General features: G+C 41.9%; 2 protein-coding genes across 2 annotated transcripts in view; one reads left to right on the top strand and one right to left on the bottom strand.

Annotated features, from left to right (window-relative positions):
- LOC131680858 (nephrin-like) overlaps positions 1-22,804 on the top strand; it is a 386,752-nt gene that overhangs the window by 281,515 nt on the left and 82,433 nt on the right. The window contains exons 10-11 of the mRNA XM_058961572.1: positions 12,694-12,853; positions 22,086-22,300. Coding sequence (XP_058817555.1) covers positions 12,694-12,853; positions 22,086-22,300 — 375 coding nt within the window. The remainder of the gene's footprint in view (positions 1-12,693; positions 12,854-22,085; positions 22,301-22,804) is intronic.
- On the bottom strand, positions 13,521-14,301 carry LOC131684953 (small ribosomal subunit protein uS14). Its single transcript, XM_058968248.1, has 3 exons — positions 14,146-14,301; positions 13,910-14,009; positions 13,521-13,656 (listed from the first exon to the last, which is right to left on the bottom strand). The coding sequence occupies exons 1-3, from the start codon at positions 14,205-14,207 to the stop codon at positions 13,648-13,650; spliced, it is 171 nt and encodes a 56-aa protein (XP_058824231.1). The 5' UTR covers positions 14,208-14,301; the 3' UTR covers positions 13,521-13,647.

Here is a 22,804-nt window from a genome sequence, read left to right on the forward strand (position 1 = left end):
TGCCACTATTCGTTCCACTTGATAGAAATAACCTAAGACAAGACGTGACAATAGGGGGGGGGGCGTTTTTGTTCCAATTTTACGTCAGAATGGTCCAGCTCCTGATTGGTTGATTCTCACTTTTTTGCACCGTATGCAATGTTACTGCAGGGATAGCGAAATGATGTTTGGCAGTGTTGCTATATTTATGAGAAAAGATTGTCATTGCTTTTGACAAATAAAATTATTATCGTTAAAAAAGTAAAAAATACTAAATTGAACTGAAATTGTGCGGCGAAGTGAAACAAGTATTTATCATGCATTCACCGTATACGTGGTTGATTAACTTTAACAAAAATAAGACAGAAACCACACCATAATCTAAAATTAGTCAGAAAACGGCTTCATCAAACCTTACTAAACACTCACGACATGGAAAAACGGTGCCCTTCATGAATATAGTGGATTCAAGATGTAAAATATTGCCGGCATAAAATAAATTAACAAGACTCCATTTTCATTCATAAAACTACAAGGGGCAGCCCTATGGGGTTGCACGAACTGTAGACGTAGGACTATACTACTTAATGTAAAATATTGTAAAATATTTATTTTCTTAGTACTTAGTGTGTGGGAAAAAACACCCGGACCGGTGAAGAAAAATCAAATTTCAGACAATATAATCACATCTCATGTATAGAACAAGCTTTCTAGTTGCTCTCAAACAGATCCTAAAAGTTTGTAGATGTGTTTCGATGCCGCAGGATTGTAAAATGGTTACGTAATACATGAAAACTCAATTCTTCCGTGAAAATTTTTTTTGCATGCAAAATGCCCTGTGTGTATGCAAAGCTCATGATTTGTTGGAATATTAGCATTGATCGGAAAATGCTTTCCAACGCTGCGCATTGCATACATACAGGACATTTTGCAGGCCACCACCCAGTCAAACTCATTCCGGAACCGGTTCAGATTTCTGAATGGAGTCATTATGGATTCCAAATTAAATGCAACAACCGATTCCGCTCAATCGGTTTCAGAATCGGTTGTTGCATTTGATTTGGAATCCATACTGACTCCATTCAGGATTCCGAATTAAATTCCGAATGGTTTGACCGGGCAGAAGCTGTTCATTTTACCACCGCCACATGTTCATTTTACCCACTCGCTATAAACATGTCTCATTTTTGGACATGTTTAGAAATCAAGAATCATGTTTGAAAAAATGTGTTTATGACGAAGTATTTTTACCAGATATGTACAAAACATGTCTAACAAGAAACATAAGGAGATTGTAATATCTCATTCACTTATTAGTTAGAAAATAATGACTTTGCTTAACGTGTTCATTTTACCGCCAGTTCCCCTACCTACCAACACATTCGCCCCAAACATTGAACCCAAGCGTACAATGCAAAATGAGTCAAAGCTGATGATGATGGGTAGAGCGAAAGAGACAACTAGTACCACCACGACACTATTAGCGCATTTCACCAAAATTCCACGCGCCCTTTCCCTATTGAAAGGAACGGCCGCGCTTAGCCCACACACCAAAAAAATCTGAATTTTATCGTTGACGTAATTGCAAACATGACACAATTCAACAACTCGTAATTCACGAAATGACGGAACATTACCGTGTTCCGTTTAATTTTACATGATACATATACTTTACATGCGCAATGACATAAAATTACACTTCATACCATTCAGAACAAACGCTCTATGTAGAGTAAAATTACATGATTCAGGAAATTAAACGTCATGTAAAATTAAAATCAAACGTAAAACTAAGTCATTTCTGATGCTCGTATATGTCAGGGTCAGGAGACGTAAATTTACACTATTTTTTCTAGGTGTGCATCTGTCATAATATCGTGATTTTGCATAGCGAAGGGCTGGATGATAACACATTTTGTTCCAAAAACAGCCCTGCGTTATGCAACACTTTGTGCAGGTTTATTATACCAGTTGCAAGTGGAACCAAATTCACCAAGTTCCGTAAAATTCCTTTTAAGTTACAGAATTGATAAAATTGCTTAGATGAGCTAAACTAACTAATCAAATCCTGTTTTAAAAACTGCCCTTGCGTTTAAACCAAAATGGAAAGCTTATTACTACCACTACATTACTTAATTTCAAGCGCAAATAGCAAATACATGTGCTAGTTAAACCAAAAATTTACTGGCAACATTACAACGGAATTTAGGAAGCAGTTGGAGCGGTCGCCTGTTGGACGACACTGAGTAGCGTCCCTCCACAGCCAGTGTAACGGACTTCTAGCTCAGCTACACTGGTGGTAAAAAACACAGCGCAGTGATCTGCTTCGCCAGCCGTTCAACAGGGAACTGAGCGTGTCTGGCCAAGTCCGTTCTTTGAATAGTCGATGATGACGTCATTCATAGAAGCGTTGCGCGCTAGGTACACCAATCCGTCGTACAGGGCTTGGGAAGCGCTATCTTCTGTGTGTAAATGCGCGATATTTTGACAAGGTTGTATATTATTTAATTTTTTAATGCTATGATATCAAAAATCTTTGGGTTTATCTATTGGAATCTATTCTTAGAAGTATTTCGGGGCGATTTGTGCAAAAAATTTGAAAATTTATCGTGAGATGGCTGAATTATATGCGTTTAAAATTGGACCACTTTTCGTTACATACCATTTTTGTAGAATTTGCAGAGTGCACCCCCATATCGAAAACAAAGACGTAGTCCTACGTCAAAAATTGCAACACTGTTCGGAAGAGTACGGTAGGGTGAAAATGTGCGAAAAGAAGAAAGCCGAAGGAAAAATAAGAAGCCGATTGTCACGTCTTGTCTTAGGAAATAACTTTCTCGGATTTGATCAAGGCCGGTATATGGGTGATTTTTCTGCGCATACTTTTGGTAGTCTTATAAAAAATACTGACCGCCTAGTGAACAATGAGGTGTTCAGGTCACCTTGAGCTGGTCACTCGTTCGTCGAACTCTTGGAAATATTTTTCGGTACGATACAAACAATGTATAGAAAGAGTTAAAGTACTGGAATAGACTTTCTTCTACGAGAAAGGCAGGGATTTTGAACAAATGTCTATGTAAACACAACATAAGTATATGATAGAAGTTACACACAAGTTGGATAATCGGAGGAAAACGAAATGGGCGACCTCACATAAGTAAAGAAATTGTGAATGTGGTGGAACGTATTGCTCCCGCAAATGAAATGGATAATGGCTGGGGATCCTCCGAAGAGGAGAGGTTTATGTAGTTCGTCACGACACAGTATCGCGTCTACATTCCTTCTCGCAACGTGGATATCGACGGTGTGGTTAGCGATACACGTTCAATTGTCGATGTTCTGATAAAGATACTGGAGTGCAAGCTTTTACTCTACCGTGCCGCTACCCGTGGTCCGCTTGTCTTCAATTATCAGACCTGTTCCGAACGACGACCAACCAGCATCGGGTCGCGAAAGGGTTACCCGGGCGACGCGTAGCAGAAAATGAACTATGGTTTATCAGGAGTACCAATGCATGCAAGTAAGTGTCATGCAGATTAATTATACCTACTTATACACGAACACAACAGGTTAAAATATCTTACAGCTAGGACGTCATACAACAATTAGAAAACTTATACAAAATTGTAAACCCTAGTTAAAATCGTTGGACAGTGGACACAGAAAATTTGGACTAGAAGCTAGATTTTTTGAATTATTATAAATTGAACTAACACCTAATGGATTAAAAATATTTACAGCTTAAAAGCTAACTCTTACGCATAAACAAACACGAGTTGTGCTAATCGGAATCCGAAATCCATAGCAGTTCCAACAAACTTTTAAGATTTCTATTGTAGAAATCTCACGGACCAGGAAATGCCTCGCTTCAAGAAAAATGCTGATTCTGCGTCGGCGAAAACGTGCCCAAGTAGGTATCTACCATTTGACGACTCTAACCTCAATTTGAGTACACGTGAGGAATGCGACGCTGGCATTGTCGGCACTATAAATGTGCGTCCTGGATCGGCACCAGACGTGGCAGCTAGCCGGTCGACTTCAACAAGCTCCCGAGCTATCCGTGTCGGTCTCAATCTTCAGCGTCTTGAAGAGAAGAGGCGTTTGGAGATGGATTTTATCGCCTAAAAGTACGAGCTTCTGCAAGCTCAGTTTGAGCAGGAGATGGATGGAAGCAGCAGCAGAACTCGTCGATCATTTGATTGTGGTACGCAGAGGACAAACGACTGGGTGGAGAGTCAATTAGTTACGACAGTGAGTGTCAGCACCGAATCATCAGATTCCCGTGAGTACTCACTCCCGTACCGGCACCATTCCCAAGGCTGTTCCAGTGCTACCGGTGATAACCTCAACCGAAGTCGCTGTGCATGATGAACAATCAAGGCCCAATCAAACGGATCGGGTCGATCAACAGCGGACGCAGCGCAGCCAGACAAGTCGTTCCCAGAGAGCTACCGGCTTTCTCTGGAGATCCAGTCGAGTGGCCATTGTTTATGAGCTGCTATTAGAATTCAACCGATATGTGCGGTTATTCGCAGGGGGAAAACCTTATGCGGTTGCAGCGCTGCCTCAAAGGAAACGTACTGGAAGCGTTTCGGAGCTATTTAATGCATCCATCATCGGTCCATTTGATCATCGATACTTTGAAGACACTGTATGGGCGTCCAGAGCTAACTCAACTCATTGCTTACGAAAGTACGTGCTACACCAAACCCTAAGGCGGAACGTTTAGAGACGTTGATCAGCTTCGGATTGGCCTGCAAAAAATTCTGCAGCCATCTCCAAGCCGCAGGTCTCCAAGATCATTTGGCGAATCCCTTGCTGTTACAGGAGTTGGTGAACAAGCTACCAGCCACCACCAAGCTCAACTGGTCGCTATACAAACGTCAACATGCTGTCGTCGATCTCACCACGTTTGGCTGTTATATGGATCAAATTGTGACAGCAGCTAGTGAGGTGACGTTCACGAACGAAGCCGACGAACCGCGCGGCAACAAGCAGGAAAAGCAAAGGCCGAAGGAGAAAATGTACGTTAACGCCCCCACTGCAGAGGAGAAGCCAGCGGAAAACTTCAACAGAGTCGAACGCAATGATAATAAACCCAAACCCTGTACAGCCTGCCAGAAGGATGGACACAAGATAAAGGATTGCCACGCCTTTGGACCCTCCGTGGCCGCTGGAAATTTGTTGAAGAGCGATCTCTCTGCCGTCGCTGCTTATTTTTTCACGGAAGATTCCCCTGTAAAACGATACTCTGTGGAGAAAACTTATGTGCGGACAGACACCACAAACTACTAAATCCTAGAAAACCTGAACTACGCCGATCAACTGAAACTCCAAGGACAACAAGTACAGTTACGATTCATCGGCAGCTCCAGCAGATGACTTTATTCCGGATTATCCCGGTGACGCTACACGGGAATGGCTAAACAATCCAAACGTATGCCTTTCTCGATGATGGCTGAGCCAAGACGCTGGTGGAATCGACGATTGCTAAACAACTTGGAGTGACTGGTGACGTGCACCCACTTTGCCTACAGTGGACAAGTAGTATTGAGCGGGTGGAAGAAGAATCCCAGTTCATTGATTTGGAGATTGCAGAAACAGAGAAGGCAAAGCGGCATACTCTGAAGAAGGTGCACACCGTTAAGAGTATGAATCTTCCTGATCAATCACTAAACTACAGCGAACTATGCGAACAGTTTTCGCATCTTGGAGGTTTACCAGTCCGTAGCTACTCAGGCGCAGCTCCCACAATTTTGATAGGTTTGGACAACTCGTTCGTGATGACATCGCTTAAAATCAAAGAAGGTGCCAGAGGTAGTCGAATCGCTACCAAAACTAGGCTTGACTGGACATTTCACGGAACTAGGCCTGCTAGAATCGAGCCATCAGTTTATCATCTGTTCCACATAAGCGCTCATTCACCCGACCAAGAACTCCATGACCTGGTCAAACAATTTTTCGCAGTGGAAAGTGTGGGACAGCCATCAACCGTGAAATGAAAGCGATGATGATAAACGTGCACGGGAAATTCTCGAAAGCGCTCTCCGGACCACGTCGGAAATGTTCCAAACGGGTTTGCTATGGAAATATGATATTGTGGGTTTTCCAAACAGCAAACCAATGGCAGAGAAAAGATTCCACTGCCTCGAACGTCGTCTAACATCGAAGCCCGAGTTGTACGACAACGTCAGACACCAGTTGAAAGAATTTCAAGTAAAGGGGTATGCGCACAAGGCGGATCGGCAGGAGTTGGCCAGTTTCGATCCTAAACGAACCTGGTATCTACTCCTTAACGTCGTCACGAACTCACGGAAACCGAACAAGGTTCGTTTAACTCAGCTCTACTTGCTGGTCCGGACCTACTTGCACCGCTTCCATCAGTGCTATGTCCATTTAGGCAATTTGGAGTGGCTATAAGCGCTGATATCTGTGAGATGTTCCATCAGCTTTTCATTCGCCCGGAAGATCGATCAGCTCAGTTATTCCTATGGAGATCCTTCCATGCCTATCGAAGTGTTCATAATAGACGTGACAACTTTCGGCTCTACCTGTTCTCCATCAACAGCGCAGTTCGTAAAAAACCGAAATGCAGAGGAGTTCGCAGAGCAGTACCCACAGACAGCTGCTGCAATCGTTAAACACCACTACGTGGACAATTTTTTGTACAGTGTTCATACTGAGTAGGAAGCAGTACTGTTGGCATCGCAGGTTTACCTGGTGCATTCGAAGGCGGGTTTCAATATCCGTAATTGGCTGTCAAACTCACACAGCGTTCTAACACGGGCCGGGAAGCAGCATACAGAATCGTCTATGAAACTGATGGTGGACAAATCGGCAGGGTACGAACGAGTTCTTGGAATCATTTGGAATCCAGAAGCGGATGTTTTCATCTTTCAAGGCGTGTTTCGGGGAGACATACAAGCACTCTTACTAAATGAAGTTATCCCGACGAAAAGGGAAGTCCTGCGGATTGTCATGAGTATCTTTGACCCTATTGGTTTAGTAGCTGTTTTCGTCGTCCATGGGAAGGTACTCATACAACACATATGGCGGTCTGGGCTGAGCTGGGATGAAATAATGTTCGACGAAATGCTTGGCCAATGGAGGCGGTGGGTTCAATTATTGCAGAAGCTCGAGAAAGTGCAAATTCCACGTTGTTACTTTCCTGGTTACACGTCCGAAGACTATCGTTCTTTGTAATTCCACATACTCGTCGACGCCAGCGAAGAAGCCTTTGCAGCAGTAGCATATTTTCGCATTGTCGAAGGTTCGAGAGTTCGCTGTTCCTTGGTATCGGCAAAAACAAAAGTGGCTCCATTAAAGCTCTTATCTATTCCCAGACTGGAACTTTCAGCGACCGTTCTTGGTGCGAGGTTGTCTAAGTCTGTTATCGATAACCATACACTTCCGATAACTCGTGAAGTACTCCGGAGCGACTCTAGTACCTGCCTTTCCTGGTTGCGGTCGGATCCCAAAAAGTATCGCCAGTTCGTTGCCTTCAGAGTGACGGAAATTCTTGATCTGAGCCAGGTTGATGAATGGCGTTGGCTCCCATTCCGTTTGAACGTGGCAGACGAGGCAACGAAGTGGGGTAAGGGACCAAGTATCAACTGCGATAGTCGCTGGTTTCAAGCTCCGGCATTCCTGCGTCAACACACCGATATTTGGCCTCAGCAGAAAAAGAAAACATTGGATACTGCGGAAGAACTACGTCCAATTCATCTTCATCACCATATTGTTGTGCAACAGCTTGTGCAATTTGGAAGATCAATGGAAGACCAAAATGGGAGCGCCTTTTGTGAGCTATGGCTTACGTGCACAGGTTTGTGAATATTCTTCGCTGCAGAACTAAAAGGGAAGCTCCTTCGAAGAGGGACTGGTTGAACCGGAACGAGTTGAAGCGAGCTAAGTTAACAATTTGGAAATGGCTTCAGCATGAGGCCTATAGAGATGAAATTGTTATTCTCACCAGGAATCGAGATCTACCCGTAAACTTTCGCCATTTTTGGACGACCGTCCTGCGGATGGACATCAGTGTCGCGAACGCTCAACAGGTGTCTTTTGACTTTAAATTCCCTATCATCCTTCCAAAACAACACTGCGTTACAAAGCTAATCGTTGATTCGTACCATCGGCAGTACAAGCACAGTAATACAGAGACGTCAGTGAACGAAATGCGCCAAAAGTTTCACGTATCGGAGATGAGAGTTGCGTTCAAACATGCTAAGAAGCAGTGCCAGTGGTGTAAAGTTTACAAACCTTCACCCGCAATTCCCAGAATGGCCCCGCTTCCTCGAGCTAGAATAACACCACACGTTCGCCCCTTCACCTATGTCGACGTGGACTATTTTGGGCCTATGCTGATTAGGCAAGGTCGCGGCGAAGTAAAGCAGTGGATAGCGCTTTTCGCCTGTTTGACCATACCTGCAGTGCATCTCGAAGTGGTTCACAGCCTCACTACGGAGTCTTGTAAAATGGCGGTTAGACGGTTCATCGTACGGTGAGGAGCCCCACTCGAGATATATAGCGACCGAGGCACAAATTTCGTTGGTGCTAGTCGCGATCTCAAAGAAGAACTTAGCCGAATCAACAACAATCTGGCTGGTACGTTCACTAACGCAGACACTCAGTGGCGTTTCAATCCTCCCTCTACGCCACATACGGGAGAATCATGGGAGCGCATGGTCCGGTCGGTTAAGAGCGCGCTGGCATCACTGTCCATCGTGTGTAGGCCAATGGACTCGGAGGTGCAAGAAGCTCTCACACCGAACTGTTTCATGATGTTAAGCACCAGTGGAGTGAACCAACCGGCCAGGGAGCTAGTCGACGGTAAGAATGTGGTTCACTGCAATTGGGCCCTGTGTCAGCAGTTGCTGAATCAATTCTGGAGCCGCTGGAATAAGGAATACCTCCCGACGATCACCAAACGCACTAAGTGGTTTATTGACAGCAAACCAATTCAAGTTGGAGATCTGGTAGTGGTGGTGGAAGATCGGATTCGGAATGGCTGGTTGCGAGGACGAGTTCTACGAGTGTTCCCGGGAGATGACGGCCGAGTACGTAGTGCACAAGTCACGATGGCCAGTGTTGAAGTACTGAATAGGTCGGTAGCGAAGCTAGCGGTTCTGGATGTTGGTGGTACAGCGGAAGTGGACTTCAGGCCATACGGGTCGGGGGATGTTCCGAACGACCACCAACCAGCATCGGGGCGCGAAAGGGTTACTCGGGCGATGCGCAACAGAAAATTAACTATGGTTTATCAGGAGTGCCAATGCACGCAAGTACCCGGTCAAACCATTCGGAATTTGATTCGGAATCCTGAATGGAGCCAGTATGGATTCCAAATCAAATGCAACAACCGATTCTGAGTCGGAATCGGTTGTTGCATTTGATTTGGAATCCATAATGACTCCATTCAGAAATCCGAACCGGTTCCGGAATGAGTTTAACTGGGTACGTGCCATGCAGATTAATTATACCTACTTATACACGAACATAACAGGTTAAAATTTCTTACAGCTAGGACGTCATACAACAATTAGAAAACTTATACAAAATTGTAAACCCTAGTTAAAATCGTTGGACAGTGGACACAGAAAATTTGGACTAGAAATGTAAGATTTTTTGAATTATTATAAATTGAACTAACACCTAATGGATTAAAAATATTTACAGCTTAAAAGCTAACTCTTGCTCAAAAGCAAACACGAGTTGTGCTAATCGGAGGTCCGAAATCCATAGCTGTTCCAACAAAACCATTACCGTAGACCAATATTCATCCTATCGGACAGTTGGTGGTGAAAGCAGGAAGGAACCCAGTTAAACGCTGGATTTGCCTGTCACCTATCTAACCACCCGTGTCGTCCATGTGGAAGTTGCACACAGTCTTTCCAAAGCGTCCTGTATCAGATGCATAAAGTAAGCAATGGAAGCAGCTTACAAAAACGATCGGAAACTGAACGATGAAGGGTTGGTAACGTCAGCCGTAGAAGCCGAGGGTATAGTGAATAGCTGGCCGCTTACCTACCTACCTCTAGATGGTGCTGAAGTAGAAGCCCTTAATCCATGTCCAGTTGGGAAATTCTAATGGTGTTCATCAGCCTGCAATAGCCTTCAGTAACCCTGCCTCGACCGTAAAGAATTTCTGGAACAAATACAACGTCAGCTAGACGTATTCTGGAGACGCTGGATACGAGAATATCTTCCGATGCTGACTAAGTGAATGAAGTGGTTCGGAGAAGTGAAACCCGTGGCTGTCGGAGATTTGGTCCTCATAGAAGACAAAGTCCGCAGAAATGGTTGGACACGCGAAAAAATCAAAGATGTGACTGCGGAAGACGGATAAATTCGACGATAGCGATAGTCCAGACTATGAGGAGGATATTGCGTAGACCGATAGCGCAAATTCGTTAAATGGGAGCTCGTTAGGGGTAAGGTATTCGTTAGTTGGGTGTTCGCTACTTGGGTCGTGCCTAAAATAAAAAGCAACTGTATTTCGAAATCTTATGTGCAGTTGCATTCTACACTCCTACCGTTCTCTTTTGTCAGTATTTGACATCTGTCAACCGAATCGCGTTCGTTAGTTGGGGCGAGGTCGTGACCCAACTAACGAATCTGTGCTGTATGTGAACGGCTGAAAAGAACCGACTAAGAGCCTCCTATATTTCCGTACCAGACGAGCGCTTCCTTTACAGGGTTGTTGGCCAGGATGTCGTGGATTGAGGGCGGTAGGTCGTATCTTTCTGAAAGAACCTGGACTTCAAGACAGGTGGTAAGAATGTTTTCAACTGTCTCAAGGGTTTGGAAGGTTGGGTGTTGAAAATTGTGGGCTTGGGAGATCTTGATCTGCCCGGTCCAAGGTCTGTTCGCTACAGTTTTCTAAAAGTCATTTGATCTTCTGAGGTCTGCCAGTGGTTTATGAAGTTACTGTCGAGGGTTTGGATAAAGTGCTGGATGATGTCGGCTGGCACTTTCTTTTACTATGGTCCTCCTGGCTCTGCGGCCCTGGGCTACAAAGTGATCGGCGTCTACGTTGCAGTGCACGGCGATCCAGCAGAGGGTGGTGAATAGATCGATGTTGATTGCAATGGCCTGGAATGGGTATCGGAATTGGTCAGCTTCAAGCGCACGGAGTATCGAGAGGGTGTTAGAGAAGATAACGTTGGATGTGTTGTCTGGTTTTTGGGATATTTCCAGGGCGATGACAGCGGATTCGGAGGAGAAAATGGAGCATTCTGAGACACTGCGAGCGCGTAGATGCGAGGGTAGTTGGGGAAACACCTCTGAACGAGTTGATTGTGTGCGGATCGTGCGATTTCGTTGACTTCTTTAGCCCGGATGGTCTGGGATAGTGTTGTGTTGATTTGGGGAGATTTCGCGTACCGAAGGCGTGGCCTAGCGGCAGTACCAGCTAATATCACAATTGAAGATTTGTCCAACATCAGCTTCAAGTTTTTGTTAAGCGGTATAGAAAGAACTGCATGTGTGTAAATCTGAAAAAGATCTCGGTTGGTTTTAACTATCTGCAGAGATTAAACGTGAATTTTTTTCACTAGCAAATACTTGGAAAAAATCTACCGGGCACGTTCGAGCGGGAAGTGCCATCAAATTTGCTATGCATCAGTGGGAAAGTGGGCTCTCCTTACGGCTATCCTGGGTTTTAAGGACGACTCAGACGATACATCAGCTTCCGTCAGCGGAGCATCACCGTTCCATCAGGATAAGTTACCTGCAGTTAAATGGAGGCATTCACGCACAACGTCAACGGCACGGAACGTTTTGACGCACGGCACGTGTGAACGGTCGCAAGAGAAACGTATTTATCTTATCCTGACGGAACGGTGACGTTCCGTTGACGCTGACGGAAGCTGATGTATCGTCTGAATCGCGCTTTACTTGCCTGATGTGGTCACTCTAACTTACATGAATCATATCCGTCGCAAAGATCAACCAGGCGACGACAATTCTAATCGGTCTATACGTATACCACTTCCTACCCATTCTAATCTAATACTATACCAATCTAAGAGGTTGGTAAGCTACCTCTGAATACGGCTTTCCCTTCGCCAATAACACGACGGAGGTACTTAAAAAGGAAAATAATCTGCGGAGCAGAGGCTATGCTACCATGTTGGGGCCTAAATAAACATACCCAATATATATCATCGAAACAAGTCATTGTTCCAAATATACAATGTTGAATCTAGTCAAGTCACAGAGTAATGATATAGATTTTGTGTGCTTCCAGAATTGAAATTGTGCAGTAAAGTCTACCATAACATAATTATCTCATTCTTGCGTTCAACTGGCTACCTCCAACTTGTATTGCAATGGAAGCCTACACTCTGAGTTGTCCTTTACCATATCCTTTCTTTGCCAGTTGTTCAACGCAAACACAATATTAATTACATTACAACCAACACGGTGCTAAAATTGCATCGTTATTCTATTGTAAAACCAGCCTGCCTCCCACCATTGTTCAACGGTCGGAAAACTCCCGGCCCGGGGGTGGATTTTCTATTGTTATCCTTCAACCCTAACCACCATCTTTGCACGTTGTGTGTTCGCTTTCGCCCAAGTCTGGATGTAAAAATGTACGCCCCTGGTCATCCACCAGTCGGTGTTGTTTCAGCTTGCAAACGTCCGATTACTGGTGTAGTAGGTACCTACTAATTCAAGTTCTCTTCTCTTCATTTTCATTCGCACTTTCAGGGCAGAGAACTGCTAAACAACCCGTCGGAAGGTATAATCGTGTCCAACCAAAGCCTGGTGCTGCAGAACGTGAGCCGCTCGAGAGCTGGCCTGTATACTTGCGTCGGAAGCAACCGAGAGGGCGACGGCGAGAGCAATCCGGTCCATCTGGATATTAAGTGTAAGTACTGCATAAATGATGCTTCGATTGGTAAATCACGTGCGAGGGATGCGACGAACAGAGCCTTGGCGGGATATATATGAATATAACATCATTACTGTTGGAGATGGCAAAAGTTTTGCCTTTCACGACAGGTATCAGTAGGGAGATTTTATTTATTCGTAATGTGACACTTTACGAAATTGTTTCACCTTCTTAAAACACAGAAAACTGATTCATCACCTGGTGACAGGGAATGGTATAATTTTGAACATTGAAGACAGAAATTATATTGAGACTCAGGCAATATACACCTGAGGCTCATTGGAACGTAAAATCGTACTCGCTGTTGTGGTCTTGCTGGTTGACCTCAAAAGTTAACCATCCTACGTGCTAACTCAGAACAAGAATAGATTCGAAGTATTTGAGACTCCAACGTTTAACCCCGCTTTGAAATGCAGAACCAAGCTTGACTGGATTCGTCTTTCAAATATGACTCCGTATCCACCAAAATCTAGCCAACAAAAACAATCGCTGCATTATCAGTGACAGCTTGTCTGGTGCAGATCGTGTTAAGAGCACTTTTTCATTTATCTGTTACCCTTTTTCCTTTCTTGTACTACCGTGATACGAAGTGTCTTCGTAATGAGAATCTTCAAACTAGTTCATAAAAAACATTCACAAGAACTTAACTATACAGTTGTTTATTCATCCACATTATATAGAAATGATGATCTTCTTAGCACGACAAGATGCAATACGGGATACAATATACGTTGGCCATTACATCTTTGAGCCACAACTGTGTCCGTTATTCAGTCCAGCTAGAATCGAAATTTTTTGATGTTAAATCACTGTGATTTTTGCTTGAGACTAAACTAATTAATTTCGGTTTTCGATTCGAGTTGCTCCAAAGTTAGCAAAATTCATATGGTTTTCCTGCTCATCTGGAATCACTCAAATCCGAAAATGAAATCATCGTAATTCAGTTCCACAAGCTAACTGGTCATCACGCATTGTTTGGTTAAAGATAAGGAACCGATTTTACAGTTTCAAGCATAACAGATTCACTCTTACCTTACGGAATCCAATATCCTTGGCGTATTCTCGGAAACACTGCCGGCAGATATTTAAGCCATACTTTCTAATCATTCCGTGATTGTTGGAACAGGCTCGACTGGAAGAGAGAAATATAGGTTAGTTTTCGGAAAGCAACCATACAGCGCCGTGCGAGGCATTTTTCGGATCATCGGACCGAATCAAACATTCTGCATTACGCGCGGGATTTAGAATAATTAAATAACCATATTTACCAGAATCGAGAGCCTTGTCCGTAGGTACGAGGATGCGAATACCAGAGATCAGCAAAACCCATGTTGATAGCGTGAAAGTTTTAAGCAGAAAGAATTTTGAAGGCACCGCGCGACTCGAAACGCTCACGTCGAAAAATAAACAAAGTTCACTCTCGGAACTGTCAAGTTATCGCCCACGTGGTAAATTAGTCATTCAAATGAAGTACACGCTTATTCACAATAGCTCTTATTTAGGCGATTGGTAGAACGATGCACAGTGGCGGGTCATCGATTAAAAATAGGACAAAATCAAAAATATTCCTTAATCCGATTGGTAATTTTCTCGACCACTCATTTTCTGAATTTTGGAAAATATTGGCGATTTTGTTTCTACACGGTGCTTCGCCAGAGAAATGTAAGAAAAGAGATAGACTAATATATAATGTTGATTCAACGCAGGGTTTGTGTCGAAAATATAATAAATTTATTTGTTTTGACGAAATGTTTTACATAGATTCAAAAATAATTTAGGCACAGACAAACAGACATAACACTTCGAAGAATTATTCAGGAATTCTATCGATCAGATTTGAAAAAAAAAATCATACTTGAGTGCTACTAGCGCCATCTATCATCGTGCCTGCTCAACTTTTGGATTCACCTCATCGAAGGCAGCGATGCTCGTCACCTGTGACAGAATCATGTTTATTTTCGTTAAATGCACAAACACAAGTGCTAGTCATAACAACATAATCATTAGTTATAAAACCAGCGTCAATTGTTGAAATATTTTTCTAGCAATAAGCCATCGAATCGACTTCTTTACTATGTAGTAAATTTAGTTAACCTTATTTTCTAAAGTTTTTTTCATTTACCACGCAGCATTGCATTGATGTATTCTCATTTTAGTGTGATCAGTCTGCTTGTGGCATCCTTCATCTTCCGTCTCGCAGAATAGACAGATATTGCGAAAAGCATTATCCCGGTGATAATAGTTAAATAGAGATATATACATGTATAAATAATTACAATTTTATTTGTGAAATCAAAAAAGTAGGCTTTTTCTTTTCATTTGTCACGTGATCCGCCTGTTAGGAACACTGCGCAACTTGAGGCGTTTTTCGTCTTCGGAAAAAAGTTTCCTTTATCTTAAATCATCCAACAGCACGTCCTTAGTATCAACATACTTTTTGAGCTCTGCTTCAAATACTGAAGAATATTGATTACGGATTCATCTGCAGCACATTCGGCAATGAAATCGAAGGTTTCAGTTACAATTATGCGAAAAAATATAATTGTCCGCGCCCCATATGTTAGATCTTTCATTTGCCTGTCTCTAACACCAGCTTTTGGTACTTGCTCCAAATTAGATCCTTGCAATAAAAAGTCGTTGCATGAAAGTCATAGAATACGCTTGGAAGCATTTCATTTCGTGATCTGCAACAGTATTAGTTAGTGATTTGTATGACTCCATGACTTTGAACTTACCGTTGTTTAGAGTATTCAAGATACAATTGACTATAAGTTATTAGAACACAATTAAAAGTCCAGCAACTATCAAAGATGCAACAGCAGCGCACAGCTGAATTTTGCTTTTTTCTACTTTGACAGAAAATAAACACGCACACAGCTTCATACCCCGACTACTATAAGCTAACATTATATAGCGAACAGTGGCGCCACAGCACTGCCAGTGGAGTTCCTGCACACTAATATATTTTTTAAAAACCTCAACATGAGCGATGGTGAAATTTAGAGTGTTATGTCTGTTCGTCTGTGATTTAGGTATCATCAACGAAGCTCAAATATTTGCAATAAAAGACCTGGTTATTGAAATAGCTTGCCATTTTTCCAAAAGCAATGATCATTACAGTTAAAAATAAGTAAATAAGAATACTTTTGAAACTGTTGTAGGTATTTATTTGGTTTTGTATGTTATTTTACAATGATATTATTCTATTTCGCACAAGCTGAAGCAAGTTTCATCGTTAGCTTTGTCACAGATAACAGACGTTTAGGCTAGAACAAAATTTCTTCAAAAACCTGTGTAAATTTTCAAATTGATAAACGTTGGAAATCCGTGTTTCACTATTGCCATCTGCGCAACTGTTTGCTACACATGTTTGACAGCTGCACTCTAACTGCATTGTATCGATCACTGCGACATCTACAAACGTTTGCCAAACGTGTTTCAGGCGTCTTATTTATTCGGAATTTCAGTAGCGGGTATTTACACACGATTCAAATCAAGCCTAAACGTGTTATCTGTGGCTTTGTGCAAGCTCATTACATTTGTTTCGAATTGATGTACTTTACGTAAAATCGCTGCAGGCTTAGATTTATGAATTTCAAACTAGGGACAGATCACTCTAGGGATGTATAACAAATTTGCATCAAATTAGAAAAAAGTTCCATTTTTGGATCAACTTCCTCGCAGAAAAGTCTGTTCAACAAAAGTTCTACGCTGATTCACTTTGTCCGACGTTTCTTTGACGTTTTACACCAACCGACATAATCTCACAAAATGAGCCGAATGGACTTCGTTTGACAATTCTCGGTGATTTGTTTACATGGTAGTTAGCTAGTTACGTGAGTTCGAATGTAACAGGTGAGCACCCGTTGCACTCGCACTCGCGCAACTGACAAAGTAAACAAACCATCGAGAATTGTCAAACATGAACTTCATTCACCATGAGTTCATTCATGTCGTCATCTTGTAGAACTCAATGTAGGGCTATTTTTTCAGCCCTGGAACAACTTGACAGCTCCCATGTATTGAACTCATAAGCAAATTTGGTGATGATTTGGTGATGTCATGGCGGCTCGAATGGAGCAAAATTTGAAAAAGGCGCATCTCATATATTATTTTTCATATCTGTAAAAAATAAACAATTTAAGCATTTCTATCATCAAATTTATTTCGCCGTTCAAATTAGACGCTATTCTCATTCCGCTATACTTAAACAGAAACGTAAATTCCATTTTGAATTTAAAAAATCAAAATAAAATAAATTCGATTCTCGGAAATACAAGAAGTTTACTTTCAAAATCAAACCACTTCCACTTATATTGGAATTCCCGAAAATCTTCCGGATCGAATCAACATATCCCCAGGCATGAAATCCTCCGGTAGATGCCGTTCCTTTAGATTTCTATTAGACTGGAGTAAATTGCCAGAATAATTCTGAAGGGATTCGTACCAAAACCATCGCAATATTTGCCGGACAGAATAACTGCAAAAGTCGAACAAAACTCTGGCAGGAGTCGAACAAAATTGTACATCCCTGGCAGCATTATTGAGTTGTACAAGATGACACGAATGAACTCATTGTGAATAAAGTTCATGTTTGACAATTCTCGGTGGTTTGTTTACCTTGTCAGTTGCGTGGGTGCGAGTGCAACGGGTGCTCATCTATTACATTCGAACTCACGTAACTTTTATGTAAACAAACCAACAAAGTTCATCCTGCTCATTTTGTGGGGTTACGTCGTTTGGTGTAAAACCTAACTTCTGAAACCGAGCACTACCGGTTTTCTGTCAGATTTCTGATAAAACACACAAATTCTATTTAAAACCAATTTTGCTAAATAGGTAGAAAATCCTACATATATTGTTTATTTTCCCGATCAAAATACTCGAATTCTTGACGTTCTTAATGAACTTGAAACAAAATGTTTTTCATTTATATTTCTCGAGAAAAAAGCATGAATGATTTAGCGACTACAAACCTCGCACAACAAGAAAACTAAAACATTTTTAGCAAGGAGGTGAGCCTGTTGCTAAAAACAACGACTTCCAGCTAAATTTATAATAAGTTTTATGTAATATTGCTGACGGTTTCCAGTTAGGGATAAATTTATTCTCTAATAATAGTTTTCTTTAACCACATTTTGGAATACAATTTTTCTACGTGTTGTTCTAACCGCATTGACGGCGTTCATAACACACGTAACGAAACACGCTTTTCTCTTGAAACTTTTTCGTTTCGTTGTTCGTGGTACTCGTACAGAGAAGGCTTACTAGCGCCACCATCAAATCGATGGTACATATATGAAACAAGCGATATCTGTCAAGTTGTCCCTGGGTTGAGTTTTTTGCAGAGAGAATTGGTCACTGCACAGTGACGTCATGCATTAAATATGACAGGTGGTGGTCCTGTTGATTATATTTTGAACTTAGAGATTATTCGTATTCTCAAAATGATATATTGGGAAACATTTGAAATATATTGGGAATCATGTTTTTGGAAGTATAGATGTACTCTAGAACGCCTTACAATTAAATTGTGCTATTCCCTATTGTGGGGAAATGTATATGAAAGATCTAATAAGTGAGCTAATTAATTGTTTATCAATTACTTCTAGTGTTCTCTGAATCGGTAAGTAGTTTTGCGGTGAAATTTCTTGGGAATTGATTATAAGCACTAAGCTTATTTTAATTGAATCCAAATTTGTTAAGTCGAAACTGTAAGCAAAAGGACCAGCACTTGTCAAATTTGTGAGGTTAAGGCATTTCATACAATGGTCAATTAGGTAATCCATGAGACATTTCTGATCAGCTGATTATTTCTTGTTTACTTCTTCTGACGTTACTCCGAGGGGTTCGACGTCCGACAATATCGTTGATTCGATCCAACATCAAACGAGTCGGACTGACGAAAGATGTTTGTTGTACTAGTTTTTCTGTTCGCAGGAGTATACTTGTTGACAGAACCCATCGCTGGATTGTCAAACAAACTTGTTATGGATTGCCTAATGGGGAGAGATACGAATAGTGTTAAGGTTCAACTGAAAAAGCTTGGAAAAGCGGCCATCTTGGTAAACGAAAAAAGCAGTATCCGGGGCATTGCTAGAGTACTATTGATGGATTTTCATGAAGATTTTTCCAACGCTGTGAGAAAAAACAAGCCTCAGTTGAACCTTAAGCCAAAAATGACATTGAGCAGACGAACGGTGCAATATAAATAAATATTACTCATGCCTGAGTTGGGGGGGGGGATAGATATTGTACATCCATCAAAAAAGAAACTTAACCGTTCGTCAGAATTTAGTTAAATCGTGATTGTAAGGTGCATTCTAGAGCATATGTGTTATGTTGGATCTGGGAACACGGTTGGCAAATAAGAAGGGAGAAATACAGAGATATTAAATGTATAACAAAGCGTTTATTATGTGTCCTCATAAACACAACATTTTGGCGACGAATTGAAGGGTAAAAGAGTGCTAAATACGCGGAAACAATAACTTGATTGCATTATCGCAAAAGTTCGGTCGAATGGAAGTAACCCGATAAGCGAAAAGTCGAGAAAAATTAAAATATCGGCGTGGCGTCGAAAGAGTGGTGTTTGCGGTAGAGGTGAAAACTAAACAGAAAAAGAACAAACATATGCAAGTGAGCAGGAGCGAGTGAGATGAAACATTGCACCTTTTGTGATCGGAGATAATTCATCGATGGGAAGGAGATGGCAGGCATGGAAGCGATCGTTCGAGCTCTATTTAGAATGCAATGCAGCAGCGACTGCTGGAAAGAAGAAAGCTTTACTTCTGCACCTTCAAATCGTGATGCCGCTGTTCCTGGAGGAAGCGATGTTTATAAACAAACAGTTGCGTTGTTGGACCAACATTTTGAACCGATTGTATGCATTCCGCATGAGCGGGCAATGTTTAGAAAAATGACTCAAAAGGAAGGTGAACGAGTTACTCATTTCGCGAGACGGTTGCGACACCAAGCTAATTTGTGTGATTATGGCGACGCGTTGAATATGCGCATAACAGAACAAATCTTTAATGGAAGTTGCTCAAAAAGGCTGCGTGAAGCAATTTTGAAAAAGCGACTTGTTGATTAAACAAATATATTCGAAGAAGAGTGTTTGAAATGATCAACTCGAACCAACAGGAGGCCGCTGGTGAAGATTCTGCAAGTTTAAACAAAGTGAGAAGTGAAATGAAAAGTACTTCTCATCGTTGTTTCCGTTGTGGGTCGTCGGGACATTATGCGAATGACAAGAAATGTCCAGCCCGTAAGAAGACATGCGACAAATGCGGCTTGATTGGACATTTTTTTATTGTTACATGAAATTTTATCGCAAGTCTACTGCGAGAACTCTGCATCGAACAATGTTGAAACAGTAATAACTATAATACTTATTGTTTTGTAGGGTAAATGCTATTGCAAAATTCTATCCGAGACAACAAGCGTTTCAACTCGTTCACCTCCTCGAAACTCCAAGTCGACATTGAGTGTTCCTTTCGCGTAGCGCAAAATACGTTTTAAGTAGCACCTGTCCTCGTTGGTTGAGCAAAACATCTCTAGTCAAGAGCTTTGCGACGTATGCTAAACAGCTTAACAACTACCTATATGGCTGAGTTGCCCTTTCCGCCATCATATCCTTCTTCAGCTTCAATCGGTATTCCATTAGCTTCGACAGCGGCTTACGATGAAGACTCCCGCTACGCACGCCAAGTAATAGACATCGACTATTCTCACTACGATGAAATCCGAGCTTAGTCACCAATTCGTGAAACCACTCTGCTTGCTGTAAATAGTGCTGCGCTCGGTGCAACCGACTTAAGCACTAGGTTTGTTCCAGTACCAGGAGAAACTAGAAGTACTCCGGAGAAAATCATTCCGATACTCTCTTCTTCTCTTTTTTCTTCTTCTGGTAGCAAACCGGAGTGAAAAGGAGCAAGTATTTTTTGCTCTTGTTCACTCCGAAGTGATTGTATAACAAACCTACTATTTACACCTACCGTGCTCGTCGCATTTTATACGAAACACACACTTGGATGACACAGCTTGCTTCCCTTCTGATACCTCACATAACGACCAACTATTATTCTTCTCACGAGACTTCATCTCCTCGTCGATTGCCATCTTCCATTTCGACGATTACGACCAGCTTGTACGATGATCTGCGGATAAACTTACCATGGTTCTGTCTCAAAATCGGTGCGACCTACTTATGCCTCTGCTGAATCAAAATTTCCTCTTCGCAGTCAACCGTTACATCGAGCTTGTTTTGGCATTCACCCAAATCATCAACTTCGCTATCCTCTGAACATCGCTCGATTTCGCTATCATCGGAGACAGGGAAGATCTTTCCTCTCCTGTTTCTCATAATTCCTAACGTTTTACCACTAAGAAGTGACATACAAGTGAAGTTGTATAAGAAAGAAAAAACTGTCGCTTTGAATGACAATAACAAGTAGCATCTTGCCACTAGCCGCCGCTTCGATGGGCCAGCAATCGTTATACGGGACTAAATAGTATTTTCAGTGAAATTTTCCTTTGAGCAGAATAATGAGCGAAACAAGTTTGATTACAAAAATTTGTTTATCCCTTTTGAAGAATTAATATCCATTTATTCTTTTCACCTTGTCCCATGGTTGTATGGGTTGTTTACTGTTAAATGGTCTGATTTGTTCCTATATTATTTCAAACTATGCCCTAAATGCCATCCCCGCTGTATTGCTTTAGTCTGATTCCTATTGGTGTCCAATTTTCAATGATGAAAAACCTCATCCGGTATGCTATTACGAAGACACCCCCGGAAAATTTCCGAGTGACATTTGATTTTTGCCGTTTTCTGACTTCCATTGGACGGTTCTCTTCCATCCGTTTCCGGTGATAATATTCATTCAAGGTGGCTTAACTGTTGCTGTTGTTATCACTTTGGTAACAATGTCGCTTGACAAGTCGTTGTCGACGTGGGAAAAAGCACTCTCGAAAGCGAAAATAGCATTTTAATTTACATGGTAATTGGTTCATTCGATTATCCCAGATTGGATGCTGACAGGCAGACCGAATGCAACCCGCCTCCGATCGGAAGTTGAGGTCATTGTCGGCATTCATGTAAACCGGTGGTGCCGATCGCTTTCAAAGTTCAACGTTTATCGTATCCGCCATCATGTGTGTGTGTCAATATAGATGAAAAATTAATGTGAGAATTGTTTACTTTCAGTTGCACCCGTCTGCCGTCCGGGACTGGTTACGACATACAACGTGGGTCGGTACGAGCAGGCCAAAATTTCCTGCGAACTGGAAGCTAACCCGACCGATGTAACCTTCGTCTGGAAGCACAACACTTCGGTGTCGGAAACGCTGGACATCCCCTCGACGCACGTCAGCAGCGAACAGGCGAAGAGTATCTTCCGTTTCAAGCCAATCAGCGAGAGTGTAAGTGTAAGAAGTTTTCATATCCATATTAATTGATAAGTTTATAGACAGCAGTTATGATGCATATTTGATGACACAAATAAACGTGTCAATTCAATGCTTCGTTGCCAGCAGTCCAAAACTTTACAATTGGACCATTAAATGAAGAATAAATTTCTTTTTTTATTTTGTAAATCGGTAGAGCTCGTTTTACTAAATATGTTCAATCTTTAAAAATTCAGAATGATTTTTAATTGATTTAATTTTCTAAAAAAAAATATAAACGCATCCTGGTTTGACACTATCGATCAAGGTGCTTAGAGTTCTAAGGTGATTCGTCTTTGCCAGTAACTGGGTGAGAAGTGAGGTAAGCGTGTCATAGGCTGCGAGGGAAAATAATGACAGCAAACAACTTTGTGTGCAAACTGATATCAAAGCAAACTTATATCGATATGCATGTATCAACACTAGTAACTAGTAAACAATGTTGTTAGCTGTCGTTTTCGAAACCAACATGGCTGACCG

Source organism: Topomyia yanbarensis, chromosome 2 (genome assembly GCF_030247195.1).
Source record: "Topomyia yanbarensis strain Yona2022 chromosome 2, ASM3024719v1, whole genome shotgun sequence".
Lineage (NCBI taxonomy): Eukaryota > Metazoa > Arthropoda > Insecta > Diptera > Culicidae > Topomyia > Topomyia yanbarensis.

Excerpts from the sequence above, each read along its gene's own strand:
- LOC131684953 (XM_058968248.1), bottom strand. The coding sequence starts at position 14,207 with ATGGGTTTTGCTGATCTCTGGTATTCGCATCCTCGTACCTACGGACAA. Across the intron at positions 14,010-14,145 it reads GGACAAGGCTCTCGATTCTG|TCGAGCCTGTTCCAACAATC; the intron begins GTAAATATGGTT and ends TCTCTCTTCCAG.